Source organism: Trachemys scripta, chromosome 5 (genome assembly GCF_013100865.1).
Source record: "Trachemys scripta elegans isolate TJP31775 chromosome 5, CAS_Tse_1.0, whole genome shotgun sequence".
Classification (NCBI taxonomy): Eukaryota; Metazoa; Chordata; order Testudines; family Emydidae; genus Trachemys; species Trachemys scripta.
Window position 1 is genome coordinate 122,348,642 of NC_048302.1, and position 15,406 is coordinate 122,364,047.

Sequence of the window (15,406 nt, forward strand, 5' to 3'; positions counted from 1 at the left end):
AGGTTCTTTGAAAGCAGTAGCTATCTCAAGGCCTCATTAGCATAGTTATCATCATACAAAAAGTATGTTCTGTTCTGAAAATATGCCAGGGGGAGTGGGATCGAAAGATGGAAGGTGAATAGGATTTAGTTTGAAAATCACTAGTATTAGTATAAGAGGAGGGTCCCAGTTTCAGAGAGCTCAAGGGTACATCAGCTATATAAGTAATTATGGCCAATGCGTGATGGCAATGGTCCTTGATTGTTTTACTTTCAAAATGCTTATGTTCTTCAGACAAAGAGAAATATTGCTCCTCTACTAAGAATTGGCAATATTGTAGGGCAATTTAAAGTAAAATATTAAAACAAAACCCAACTCTACAAAGTTAATAGTGCTGCTAATGAAAGGTAAGTAAAGGAAGAATGACATCATGAAACCCAAGAGGGCAAGCACATATCCCACCATTTCCCTACTCAGGTTGGAGGTCTGGCCAGAGGGCTGACTCTCCATGAGTTTTTCCCCCTGCTTTCTGTCAGTGGCTACAGGAATTTTTGTGTTAGTAAATGTAGGCTTACTGCCAGTCCTCTTGCAGAAGGGGTATTTATTTTACAGATAGTAGTTACCCAAGGAATGCCCACTACCAGACCACCTTTTGTAGATAGTTGGGTTACATACACTTTTAAACATTCCTTTTTGCTTCATTTTGGTGGAGGGAGGGGAGAAATCAAGGGAACTTATTTCTGCTGGCGTTAGGTTGACAGCCTGCACATAGCAGTCATCTCCCAAACACAGGCAGCAGCAGAATCTTCCATAGCTAAGTAATATGTTAACCTGTTAACCTCAGTTAACCCTGACCTGAGGGGAGCATCTTGGACAGACTATTTTACACTTCCTGCAACAGATTCAAGTCTTGGCTACACCACAGTAAGTGTATAGGTGTATAGACAAACCACTGGTGTAAAAACCAATGTATGTGAGAAGAGGAGCAGGAACCACATCGGTTTCGTCTCAGCCTCTCTGCAATGGCTTTTCAATAATGGTGCCAGTTGTCATCATGCAGCACTGGTGTAGCCATGTTGCTCTTATGTTATCAGAGAGACAAGATGCGTGAGGTGATATCGTTTATTGGACCAACTTCTGTTGGTGAGAGCGACAAACGGAGCTTACACAGAGCTCTTCCTCTGGTCTGAGAAACTAAGGGCTTGTCTACACTGGCAATTTACAGCGCTGCAACTTTCTCTCTTGGGTGTGAAAAAACACCCCCCTGAGTTCTGCAAGTTTCAGCGCTGTAACGTGCCAGTGTAGATAGTGCACCAGCGCTGGGAGCTATGCCCTTTGTAGAGGTTTTTTTTTTTTTTTTTTTTTTTTTTTTAAAGAGCCCAGCGCTGCACTGCGACCACACAAGCCACGTTAAAGCACTGATGTGGCTGCACTTTAACGGTGCCCCAACTCAGAGTATCACTGCTAAACAAAAGATTTGAACAGATTCTTTAGCATGTAAGTAGTTTACTCATATTTCAAGGGCCATTCAAGGTGAAGTGGCCTGTTTCCTCTCCTCCCTCTGACTGGAGGGGGTGTTAAGTGAAGGGAGCAATGGTTGTGATCATGGTTTTGTGATATAGACAGCTGTCCTCTTGGAGATGGATTCAGAACCCCCTCCCCCATTTCAAACTGGCCATCAGGCAGCTGCAGCTGGTAATAGCTTCTAGTCACTAGTAACCTGGTAGGATTCAAAGTGGCAGCAATCACTTGGGCACTGACATAACATGCCAGAGAGCTCGTGCCATCTCCATGCTGATGTTCAAGGCAAAATTTGACAGAAAGAAACAAGGATTTTGCAAAAACAACAAGGAATCTGGCGGCACCTTAAAGACTAACAGATTTAATAAATCTGTTAGTCTTTAAGGTGCCACCAGACTCCTTGTTGTTTTTGTAGATACAGACTAACACGGCTACCCCCTGATACTTGACACCATGCAAGGATTTTGCAGAAATCTGCAAAGATTCAGGGATGGACTTCAAGATGATATCAGGGATTCTTTTCAATCCTAACATCTAAGGCTAAAGATGCAGCCTAGAATAGCAGACGTTAGCACAACATGTCCTGACAAATATCTGAAATGTTTCAGGACACCCAGTTAGCGACTCAAGGCTAATTAACACACAAGGCTACACATTCATCAAGCATGTATAGTCTTGGTACCCTTTAGGCAAAGGTAGAAACACCTGTAGGTTGAGCTCTTTGCTACAGCTCCAATAAGCAGAGAAAAGGAAGCCCTGACAGTCTTCATGTTCAGCTGAAGACATTTACTAATTCACTCACCACAGACCGTATGCTCAGCAAGTGACGGGTTCAAAACAAAAAGCTTTGATCATATGGGACTGCAGCTATGCCTGAGAATACACAGTCCTACTGGAGAGGAAGCAGGAATATAAAAATTAAGGGTCAATTCTAATACCCTTAGTTGTAGTGCCTAACTCCTCCCACTGGAGTCAGCTGGGACACTGTCAGTGAAGGCTTTGTTTACACTACCACTTGTGTCGGTCAAGGGGTGTGAAAAAACACCCCGTGACAAACGTAAGTTTCACTGACAAAAGTGTCGGTGTGGACAGCTCTATAGTGTCTCCCACCGACACAGCTATTGCTGCTTGTTGGGGGTGGTTTAATTATGCCGGCGGGAGAGAGCTCTCTCAGCATAGAGAGTGGCTACACAGTACAGCTGTGCTGCTGTAAGGTCTGTAACGTAGACATAGCCCACGGCACTACTCCATGTAATCAAAATCTGCCCCCAAAGCATGAAAAATAAGCCACTCTGCTATCCAGTTTGCTTTCAATACACGTCACAGAATGCCAAAAGTGTTCTCTAAAATGCAATGGAAAATCTAAAAACCAAGAAATCACATTTCCTTTTTACCCCTTGTGTTTGCAGCTAATGTCTGTAATGTTCATCACCAGTTCTGTGGAGACTTATGGCTGGGATGAACTTAACACGCTGTGGCCTTGTGTTGACTGGGCTTTCCCCCTCTCCGCAGCATTTCCATTGACCCGCTAAAGTGCTAAAATTACAGCTGCCTGGTCTATGCTAGGAATGTAACATATATTAAAAATACACCTTTTCCCTAGTGTACACGTGGCCTGTAAATGAAGTTAAATACGGATGCAAGTCTTTGGAGGACTAGCGCGCCGTAGGTCTGGTTAGTTGCACAGCTGAAACCTAGATGTTCTAGAGCTGTGATATTACAGTTAAAGTCCAGCCCATGCTTCTGATATGTAGGTCGGCTGCTTTAAATCTCACCAGGGGCAATTTAATGCAAAAACCTAACCCACACCTCAACACAAAGCAAAACATTGGGCCCCCTCTGGCTCCCAGCCCTTCACAGGCAGCAGGACTCGCTGTAGCAAGGCCTGATCCTGCAAGGTACTGAGGCCTTGATCTTTAAAGGCACCCTAACTCCCACTGAAATCAGTGGCAATTAGGCATCTAATACCTTTGAAGACCTAGGTCTGATTGCCCTCACCTCTCACTCAATGGGACCTGAGGCCACTCAAGACCTTGCATGAATACTTGAGTTTTTTCATGAAACTTAATACTAAACACATCAACCCTGCAGTCCACATTAAAGCCAACTGCCATTACAATCAATGCAATTTTTGCCTGGGTAAGGAAAACAGGATTGGGGCCATGGCAACTCCAAATATTCTCCACTGACCAGACTGATATTTTTACTCACAGTGAAGAGTATCTTACACCACTGTAGCCTCACTGACCCAGTGGAATAAATATTACTCATCTAGGGGAAATCCTGGCCCTACTGATGTTAATGGCAAAACTCTTGTTGACTTCAGTAAAGCTAGGATTTCACCAACCGAGTAAGGCTTTATCTCCACCCAAAAGATGAACTGCCTTCCCACACGTCCTCCCCCATTGTGGATGAAGTTACATTGCTGTAAAGGTGCTTATGCCAGTACAGGAAGGGGAACAAACATTTTAGTAGTATAGGGTACCTGTATGCCATTATAGCTGCATGTAGACCAGCGCTCGTAGTGGAATAACGGATATTGGTAAAAATTGCTCCCCTAACCACAACAGTTATATCTACACAAGATCTGGGTGTAGACTGGGCCTATAAATAAATATCACAATGCAGCACCATACAATATCTCTTTACCATGACAATCACTAAAGACACACTTGAAAACAGAGGATTTATTGTTGAACAGGCCCATTAAAACTGGAAAAACAAATTCAACAACTCATTTATTTGTATTTTTGGGTAAAAATGTTTTTTTTTTCCATGTTAAAAGCAGAATAGGTTTATTTAGTGTTCATTTCACACCTTTGACAGTTGCAGCTGTCAGGAAAAGAAATACAGTATTAAAATAAACTGAATAAAGTTGCTCACCAACAAAAAAAATTTCACACTATGCAAATCTGTGGATTGTAACATCAACAGTATAAAATGTAACAAAATCGGAATTTTAAATTTTTTTAAAAAAGCTTTAAAAGATAACAGTCCAGGCTATAAAACTATATAAGCATTGTATAAGAAATGTTAAAGTCAACAAGTCTACAGATACATCTTGTAAAAACCTCAATAAATTATATATATATTTATAATATCTAATAACATTTGAAATCATGCACAAATTTGTACATTTTTAATGGGAAACCTAATGCTTTAGGTACTTGGAATGTACAATTAGCAGACATTTGTAAGAAAATACCAAAATTTCTTTTTAATTTAAAAAAAAAAAAATCTATAGAAATCTACTTTCTCAAGAACTTCCACGGACTTAACCTCAAACTATAAATTATTACTTTTATGAGAAGAGCATTGTATTGCTAAAAAAATAATACTAATGTGAGATGCTGTCAGCCTGTTATTTTGAATCACTGATATTTTGTATGCACAGGAGAAAAAAATAAATCAAACCACCATGTAATTATGATATTTGCCTCTTTGTGTTAGTAAAAGAATTAAAATCTTCTCATAAAAATACCTCCCCATGCCTTTCTGGTCCATACTAAAGTTCCCCTGTTTATTTAGTGTGCTTTTTGAATAGTGATTTGGCACAGAGGCACATAAGTAGCATACAAATTTAAGTCCAGCAAATTAGGCATTATTGGCATTTTTAGCATGCGTTAGACTTAAAAGCAATATACAATCATTTTACTTCCCCTATAAAGAATGCGGCTCCCCTTACTGTTTTGCCAGTGTGTTATTTCTTAAATCCAAAAATGCAATGATACCGGCAAGGAGAAAAAAATAAATAATGTGCATCATTCAAAGTCAACATTTAGCTTTGCTGCATACTTGTTTTTAAGATCAACCACAAAGAATACCTTCATTCAAAAATAGAAAAATAAACACCCACACCCCCTTAATGCACAGTGGTTAAACTGATGGAAGAATTCTTGGCTTTAGTTTTTCAAATATGTAAAAATCATCTCTCTGTTATTTGTTTGGATTTAACCACTGATGATGTATTGCAAAATAAACTTACCTTTGCTCACTGCAATCCAGGATAAACTAATTTTTTTTTTAAAAAATGAATATATTTATAACATTAAATGTAATTTGTTAGAGGACTGTACATCTATACATTCTCTCAATATTTCCCGTAAACACAAAAGAAAAACTTGATTAATATATTTTTCTCCATATTTAATAAGTTAAAGAACTTAAACGCAGTAAATTTTAAAGTTTACAGTAATGCTATGCTATTTCAACCACTGAACAGATATGTTAATGTCTATAAATAAATTTAGAAATATACATGTTAAGATACAATTTTTAAAACAAAACTGTGAAGATATAAAAACAAAATCTTTTGCCCAGATCAGTATATCCTAGATTGCAATGCTCTTATTTTGAGAGATTTCCCTCCCAGTACTGCTTTACGTTGCATTAGTATTATACATTCTTTTATATATATACAGTATATATTTATAGATATGTACACAATTCTCTGGAATAAACCTTTTTGATATAAGTTAAAGGCTCTTGCCTACAGGTACCCGTAATTTCTCTCTCCAAGTCACTGCGTATGGATGGAGAAAACTTGCTAGCTTTAAAGGGGAGAAGTACCGAAACAGCTGCTTCTCTTGGGCTTTAAAGGCAAAAACCAAAAACTCAAATCTCCATCTCTTAGAGCCTGATCCTGCAGCATCCAGCATACTGGCAAAATACTGCAGTCACATGAAGCCCCCCTGAAGACAATGGGGCTCTGGATGGACAGTCTACGCATGTATAAGAAGTTGCAAGATCAGAGACTAATTCTGCTTGTGATTTAATGATTTGGCAATTCCCCGGAGACATGTGGTACCTTTATACCTGCCACTTTGATGCTTTCCTCCCTATGAACCCAAAAATGAACCTTCATGCATTTGCCCTTCCGTTTGGAATGTTCTGACTCTTCTCTATACACCAGTCACCTGCAGCGCTAGTGCAAGAGTGGGTTATGATCTATTACAGTCAAACTGCTGTTTGTCACCAAACCATTAACTCCTTTGAGATTTTGACTATGTCAAAAAAAAAAGGGGGGGGAATTTTTTTTTTTTTTTTGAAAAAATAAAAAAAATCTAAGTAGCTGGGTAATGATCAAGCGACTATAAAAAAACCCAACCAACAAAAATACAGCTATTTATATAAATATATTAATCCCTGCAGGCAATGTGGCTTTTCAGCTTCACCAAAAAGGTTCATGTACAGATTGCATAAGCAAAGAATTTCTACATTCTTTACACTTCTCCTCCCCAGAAAAAGAAAGTTTTTTTTTTTTCCCCTCTTCTTTGTATTGCAGGCACAGAATGGCAACTCTGGCACTCGATAATACATTACCGGAGGTCCAGAGGTCAGCACCCCTAGATTTAACCTTTTCTTTTTTAAATATATATATGTATATATAATAATCATCTTGGCAAGAGATTAGGTCCTTCAGGCCAAACAGTGCTTTTTGACTTCTTATACAGCAAAATGGAAAAAAAAAAATAACCCCAAACCCCCACAACCCTTCTACGGCTCAACAACAAAAAACTTCTTGAATTACCAAGCTGTTTCATTCAAAGATCCTTCACTACGGTTTGTCCTTGGCCTCCTCCAAGCCTACATTCGTGAGTTTTTTTTCAATGGTCTGTCTGTGTTTTTGGAGTCATCATGTCCTGATGACACCATTGCACTGCTGGTGTTTGGGAAGACATGGCTCATCCGGCAGAAGGTCGTGGGCAAACACGGAATCGTCTCCCGAAGAGCAGGTGCTGTGTGTGTCCTGGCAGGCGGGGGAATACTGCTCGAATGGCACGGAGAGGTCAAGGTACTCCTGCAAGGAGGGCAAGGAGAAAAGTCACATGGTTACGTGGTCAGGGGTGGGAGAGAAGAGATAGCTAATGATGCTGCAATGCTTTTCAGTTACCGCAAGCATTAGCGTTAGATCTGGGAATGCCAGAGCTGGGCTTTGAACACCCCCGAAGCATGAGGGTTTTGGGACCTGGGATTTTGGCTTAGGTAGGGTAGGGGCCAGGTCTGAATTTCAAACCACCTCCAGAGCTCAAGAGAGATCAACTGCAGGGTTCTGGTTCAGGCTCATCTCTACTCAGGACTGATCTTTAGCCAGAGAGAAATACTTACATCAGTTGATGTTACAGTAAGGACCCTATCCAGGTCTTCCACTAGCTGCTTAAAGGTTGGCCGTTGCGATGGGACTGCATGCCAGCACTCCCTCATGATCATGTACCTGAGGAGAACAAAGAGCAAGAGGTCTTCCCTGTGATCAGGGTGGGGGAAGAGAAGAGCACGTCTGCGGATATACATGTCCCAGCACAGCCAGGCTTTGGCCCATGCAACTGCTGAGGCAGAGCCAGCCCCCGCTCCTTCGCATTGCCCTAAGCAAAGTGAGACGTGCAGCTCCTTCTGTGCCTGAACCCACTGCCCAGCCCAGACATGGCCACCAGTCAGTGCATTGCTGCAGGGCATAACACAACCCAGCTGGTATGCCTGCAGCAGAAGTAAAGTAAAGAAAGAGGATCCCCTAGGGAAACCTCTCCAGCACAGTGCCGTAGGAACCCGCAGTGCTGGAGGTATGGAAACTGGGTGTAGAGAGTGAGGGAAAGCCTACGTTACAGAGTACTGAGAAAGGCAGCTGGGTCTGTCAGCAGCTTTATTACTGTAGCTGTCTATCACACGGTCCTTGGCAATGGCATCGGGAGCATAGGCCTAAGGCTGCCAATGGCTTGGAGCTCTATGTAGCCCCAGCATTCATGGTTTTGGCAGCAGGACCGGAGGCCCCAAAGGGAAAATGAGGAGGAGGAAATTCACACTTCGATTTCTTTGACATACACGCCCACCCCTTTACAATAATATGGGCAACCTGCAAATCACAAAGCTGGCCATAAATGATCACATTTGAAGAGGAAGCCATTGGATTATCCAAACAGAAACCCCTAATGTCCTAGTCAGAAATCTGATTTGCATGGGAAACAATGATAAGGCCTGGCTCTTGCTCCCAGCAAAGTGACAGGGCAAGAGGACAATCACCATGCCCTATTGGTCTTGAATGCCCTCTCCCTTGAGCAGTAACCAATGATGTTTACAGGAGAGGGAATCCTCCCACAGAGATGCAGCACTTATGAAACAGGAGCACATACCAATTTCATACAGATTGGTCTGGTTTTAAATTCAACATACAGCAGGGAAAGCTTTGCCTACAGCAGGTTTGTCCACAGTGTGGAGTAGGCAAAGCCAACTGGACCAGGGAAGAGTTAAAAGACAACAGTAGGGAATGGCGAGACAATAGGCTTAAAATGGAGCGTTGCTAGCAGGACGCTCACTGAATAGTGATTTGTCCTGCCTCAGTCCCAGCGTACTGACTGGAGTTAGACACAGGCAATTAAATGTTACTTAATTCACATTCGTTTAGGGCGTTACTGAAGCTGAAACAACAAGGAAGGAAATTAAACATAATGATGCCATTTTCTGAAGCTCAGAACCAGCCTCTTAGCAATGGTCTCAGGGCCAGAGAAAGTGTTTCTCATCTGCACAGTGACCAACGTGCCGGTACTGGACAGAAGAGAGCTTATCTCCCTATTACTACTTGTCACGGTCATCTGGGTGGCCAAACCCTCTCCTGACTTACACCTCACTTAACTCTACCAAAAGACAGAATTTGGCCCCCTTTATACATAGGCAACTTGTGTATTGAACAGAAAGAGGCTCTGAAGAGCAATCTCTCAAAGTTCCTTTTTACAGGGGTGCCATGAAATATAAACCCTTGTTTCTGGTATAGTGTCGCAATCGGACAAATACATCAAGCAGGAAAAGCTGTATTCAAAGGGTAAGTCACCACAGGACTATCCTCCCCACCCACTCACTCACCCACCACACATACTGCTCAGGGCCATAAGCAATTGCTTAGTCTGTTTCTGCCTGAGCTTCACTAGGAAAATCCATAGACCTGAGCTAGGCACGGGTTGACATGAATCGACCAAGCATAGCTGCATGTTTTGTCTGTCAGGGACATAATGAGTCTAAATGCTTCAGGTCTGGTAAGTTTATCTGGAGCCAGCCAGACAGTCGCACAGCAGGGCCAGCTAAATAGTAGTAAGTGGGGGTCAGACAAAGGAACGGGCAGAGATATTTATACACACACACACACACACTGGAAAGGGGACTGGAGAAACTGACTTAAGAAGGAAAATGAACTCAGGCGTCAGTCAAGGTTTCTAGAAACGAAGCCGTAAGGATACTCCCGCCCATGTTCTCTCACTTACAGGTCATGAGTGCAGTTTGCTGGCTTGTCCATCCGATGGCCTTCTTTTAAGAGTTTGAAGAGCTCCTCGACTGGAATTCCCGGATATGGAGACCCACCCAAAGTAAAGATCTCCCATAGCAGCACTCCAAAAGACCAGCTGGGAACCAAAGAAAGATGTTTAAAATTCAATGAGGTTTTTCAGTTTGTTTGTTTTTTTGCTTTATTTCGGTGCAGCCATGCATAGCTAACACAGCCATCAACAGCGTGACTAATTGCCTAGGCCATTTTTACTAGTTACTTGGAGATCTCTGCTAATCCAACTCAATAGCAAAGAAATCCCAGGCACCATGTCTGAAACTGAAATGAGCATTTAATCAGATAGGTGACAGCCCATTTATTACCCCTGGCGCTTTGTTAGGTCTTCCACCAGCTCCACTGAATGGAACAAATCAAATTATTCATGCACAGCTTCACTGAATCGCAGGCTAGGAACCACAGGCCACTGTGCAAGCCGATATCAAAACTTGCTTGTTACAATCCTTGTTTCACTGGCAGGACTGGAAGAAACACCCCCTACAAAAATCAGCAGAGGTCTAATGTTACATGCCTTAGCACTGCAGCTGCGCTACATTTAAAAGTCCTCTTTTTCAAAATATCTTTTGCCTCCTTAATTTTCTCTTTTAAAATAGAGATGATCTGTCTCTCAATCTCTCTCTCTCTAATTTAGGTAAGCTGACGTGTCCACCTACGTGCTGAAACTCGGATTTCAGATCACCGAAGCTACAGCATGTGAAATTTACAGAAAGAGAGAATACAAATTTGTCTGAAGCTCAGCAGAGAAACAGCTGTATTTGGCAGTTCCACAGATTTTCTGCTAAACTGGCACAAGGAGCCCACTATTAAAAAATAAAATAGCCATTATGCTTAGTTGGGCGATTTCAGCTTTCATAGACATTAAAGTGGATAGTTCTGAGTTCAGCCATGACCTGAAATAGTTTAACAGCCTGTTCTGCTCTTCATTCCAGTTATGCCATTGTTTTACAGCGTGCAGCCATTGAAACTAGCTAGGTTAAAATAAACATGGTTTTGTACAATAATTTAGTTGACTGCAAAATTAATCAGATAATGTATTTAATGAATTATTGTCTGACCAGCTCCAGTAACTCTGAACAAGTCAGGTAGGGCCTGAACCTCCTACTGTAGCTAAGTGATCATCCAGATCAAAGTCAATGGTAATTCTGCTTGAGCAAAGACTGCAAGATCAAGCCTTTCTGCGATTCAGTCTGTTCATCTACAAACTGAGTATGAAAGACTTGCTTATGTTTATATAAGTACTAGGAGGCTTAGCTCAAGAGCTGGAGATCTTTGGATGAAAGCTGCTATCTGAGGGCAGAGCAATGTCGCATGTACAGAACTGTGTTTCAGAGTCAATTACAAAGCTTATTGTCGAGTGGAGAGCTTTGTTTTTTGCGATCAGTCTTCACCAGCACTGGGCCCAGAGTTAAGTCCCATTTGTGCTTAGCGGGGCATTTGTCTTTATGATCCTCCGGTATTTTGTTTTGCTTTTATTTAAATTTTTTTTTTTAATGTGGGTAATGCTTACACATCGCTCTGGTGAGTGTAGACCCGGTCAAACAATGCCTCTGGAGCCATCCATTTCACAGGCAGCCGACCCTGTAATTAGGAAGACAAAGGGAATGTTCCATCAGCACATTCACTCAGCCACAACGGCACCATCTGAATCTTCTATTTTAATCCAGTTTGAAACGTTTTCATTAGCAACCACATCTGCTTCCCTGATCACTGTGCAGGCAGTAGTGGCCACATGTAAACAGATTATAACATTTGATCCCCGGTCTTCACTGACTATCTGTGTTATAAACACCCTCCCTCTTGCATGCTGCATTTCACTGCCAAGGCAGGTTTAATGTATCGCGGCATCTAAATCTCTGCATGAAAAACAGCATCCATCGTGTACAAAGCAGCTGTGGGGCTGTTCCTTTTCGAAATAGAGTGGGACCGACACACACGGGCCTTGCTGGCTTGAAGAGACTATTTCACTCAATGCAAAAATGCTGCTTAGTCTGAATATAGAGGGAAATGCACAGAGTGAATTCACCCAATGGGGGGGGGGGGGGTTGTCATTTCAACAGGACTCTCTTTCTCACCCTGCCAGGGGCCCAAAGGGGGAATGCAATGTGTGACACAGGCCTGAAACGAGGGTCATATGAAAATGATTCCCAAGGAAACTTAAAATGCTGCAGGATTCATTCCTGTAATGTAAATAACTCCTTCTAGAGCCTCAGCCTTAGGATTCTTTGTATCTGATGCAAATACTTTTCAGCTATAAGAGCGAGGGATGTACGTGAAATGCAGGTAACTCTAGTACTAGACTGAGTTATGGCCCTTGAAGTGAGGGGTACTGGAAAGCTCTGAATATGAGCAGTGCAGGGTCAATCTAACCACAGCTGCAGTGAATAGGAACAACTAAGGTGGCTTGATTTCTCCTTCAGCATAAAGTGAGTTTCACTTTGTCAAAGCTCACGATGCACAGATGCCTCCTTGATGTCACAGATCCCATCACCGCTAGAAATCACGGTGTAAGAAAATGCCGTGAAGGCACCAATCCTGCGACTGACAGTGCACGGATGGACTGCTGTGTCTAGGCAGCACTACTGATCTCAACAGGACTCCTAGTGGGTGCAGGGGGCCTGCCCGTCTGCTCCCAATTGCTGGATCAGGGCCAAACTGTTTTTCTCAATGCAGTAATTGTGGACCAAGGGCATGTGCTGCTGACTCCTCCACCACTGGGACCTCCCAGGCACTTGGCAGCTCCATACTCACATTGGTTGTTTTCTTGTAATAGTCGATGTTGTGAACATCTCTGGCTAGGCCAAAATCGGCTATTTTCATCACATTGTCTTCAGTGACTAACACGTTCCTGGCTGCCAAGTCTCGATGAATGCACTGCGAAAGGTGAGGACAGAGATACATTTGGGCTCGTTAAGCTGCTTACGATTCGCGGTTTACGAAGTGCCATTTCATTTACTCGAAAGCCAATAAAGCTGCACCATTTAATTCTTCGCCCTTTAGGTCATCGCTGCCACATGCAGTCTCAGACAAACTGCTTCTTAGCAACATCTAACATACACGCTCGCCTTCAGTGGCGAGACAGCAGTGCTTCTTCATCTGCTCTCTCAGGGCGGGACACTTGGACTGGAGAGGGCCCCTTCTCCTCCACGGGAGATCGGCCAGATCCCAGGGCTGTACACTAAGCTGCCACCACCAGGGAAGAGAATGTGGGCTAATAGTTTACTTACAGTAAGGCCATGGGAATCAAGATATTAAGATTTGATTCCCTGCTCTACGACTGACTCACGGTGTATAATGTAATGTCCCAGGTTCCCCATCTGTAAAATGGGCCTGATTGTCCAATTGTTTACATCAGTGTAAATCAGGAGTAACTCCAGTGAAGCAAGTGTGAGAATAGTGTCGGGTCCAATGTTTGTAAAGCGCTTTCGGAGCCCATGGATAGCTCTATGTAAGTGTCAGATCTTGTTTTGAATGGGCCAAATCCTTCGCTGGGCTAACTCCAAGGGAGTCTACGTTCACCTGGTAACTTAGCAGAGATACTGCTCTTCTAACAAACGAATGTTTGTCATAGGCTGGGTCTCTGCCTCGGCCTTGATGCTCTGCACTTTCAGCATTACTGAAAAGGGGCCACAGAGGTTCCTGATTCTATTGTCTGAGATGAGATTATCTCTCAAAGTGACTTTCAATTTTGCTGTCATGCTGACATCACCAAGATGCAGCTCAGCATGGCTCTAAATCTGACCGTGGCCGCCCTCGTATATTGGCTGAGATTGACTGAGGATCGGACATCTGAAAGTCAATTACCTCTGCATTTAGATGCTTCTGTTGTGTGACCGTTGTATTTGCTCACTGAAAACACACAACTGAGATCTGCCTTTCATACGGACTCCGCAGTGTCCTTGTATTGCCACACTGTTCACACACTTACTGGTGGATTGTTGATTAGAGCAAAGGAGCACCCAGCTAAGTTGCTCATAAATGGATGTCATCATACACAAATGGACGTCTAGTTCTCTTTGCAAGTAGCAATGCCTTTCTTACTGAAAAAGATAACTCCTGTATGTGCAGGCTCTTAAAGGCAGAACCCACTCATTTATTTGCCTGCAATGCACTTTGCATATCTGTGGCCTGACACATATGTTTATGTATGTGATAAATAATAACAAACTAAGTCTCTCAACTCACTTTCTGAGATGCCAAATATTCCATGCCACGGGCCACCTGGTAGGCGCACGAGACTAAATCTTTAAATGTTAACTGCTCTTCTGGCAGCTTGCAGGTGTCGAATGAATAGTCCATGCCGGGCGGCCGACGAGCCCTGAGATATTCCCGCAAGTTCCCTTTTGACGCATATTCTACCAGAACGTAAAGTGGGCCTGCCAACAAAAAACAGTCACAATCTGGCTGTCATATCATAATTACAAGGCGCCTTGCAAAATGGAGTGAGCGTCACTAGCCTCATTTTACTGAAAGGGAATGAGGTGGTGAGGTGACGTTACACAAAATCATATGACAAGTCAGCAGCAAATGTGGCATTAAAGAGGAAGGATGGGCCAGTGGTTAGAACACTAGTCCAGGACACTCAAATTCAAGCCCCTGCTCTGCCACAAAGTTCCGGTGTGACCCTGGGTGAGTCACGTTGTCTGTGTGCCTCAGTTCCCTATCTGTGAACTTCCCTACTGCACAGGGGTGTTCTGGGGATAAATGAATTAAAGACTATGAGGTGCTCGGATACTATAGTATTGAGGGCCACCAAAGTACCTAAGAAAGTTAGATAGGAACAGTGCTCAGGTCTCGATTTGCAGTCAGGTTCCCTAGCCAAGTGGCCTCTGACAAACACATCTCTTCAGAGCCTTTCACAAACATTAACTCACCCGCCTAACTGCCCTGTGGGTGAGCATTATCCTTTCTGTTTGATGGCTGGAAAGGCTTAGACATAGAGGGTATTATGTGACTTGCCTAAACCCACAGAGTTGGGACTCAAAGCCAATGCTCTAATCACGAATCTTGCCCAGCATATTTTGGGCATTCAGTGAGTAAATACTAATAAATGACAGTCAAACCACCAATCTCTCCGTTTCCAGCTCCATTTTCCACCCCCCAAAAAGGAGAAGGACAATAAGGAAAAGCATTTGAAAAACAAAATAAAAACCAGTATCAATAACAAGTAGAGACTTTCCTAACACCATAAATTTGCTCCAATATCTAAAAGCCACTCAACTTCTCACTGAGCAAAGCACAGTTAGTTATGTCTGTGCACACAATTAATCTTGTGGCCAATTCAGATGCATGAGGAAAGGGTAAAATCCTCCTGGCCTCTACACAGCCTGAATAAGCGGCTCCTGGAGCACAATATTACATTGGAGGGGGAAAATCCCTATGCTTGCTGGGCCAGGAACCTGCAGTAGAGGTATGGAAAAGCAACTGTGTATACATAAGGCTGTGCTAGTACAACGTGCACCACAGAGCAGAATGGGACTGTTCACCACTGAAATCATGAAGTACGATGGTAGCATATGGCTTTCTCTGAAACATACCATCCTGCGTGCAGGCGCCTAGGAGGTTAATGATATTTTTGTGTTTCCC

The 15,406-nt window shown here is 42.9% G+C and overlaps 1 protein-coding gene across 2 annotated transcripts in view; it reads right to left on the bottom strand.

Moving 5' to 3' along the window:
* Positions 1-4,172: 4,172 nt before the first annotated feature.
* The window catches only part of FGFR3 (fibroblast growth factor receptor 3), a gene marked incomplete in the record, with an annotated part of 76,650 nt that continues 65,416 nt past the window's right edge, over positions 4,173-15,406 (bottom strand). For both annotated transcript variants that reach the window (XM_034772655.1, XM_034772654.1), the window contains 7 exon segments: positions 4,173-7,300; positions 7,609-7,714; positions 9,747-9,884; positions 11,331-11,401; positions 12,572-12,694; positions 14,006-14,196; positions 15,358-15,406. In XM_034772655.1, coding sequence (XP_034628546.1) covers positions 7,136-7,300; positions 7,609-7,714; positions 9,747-9,884; positions 11,331-11,401; positions 12,572-12,694; positions 14,006-14,196; positions 15,358-15,406 — 843 coding nt within the window.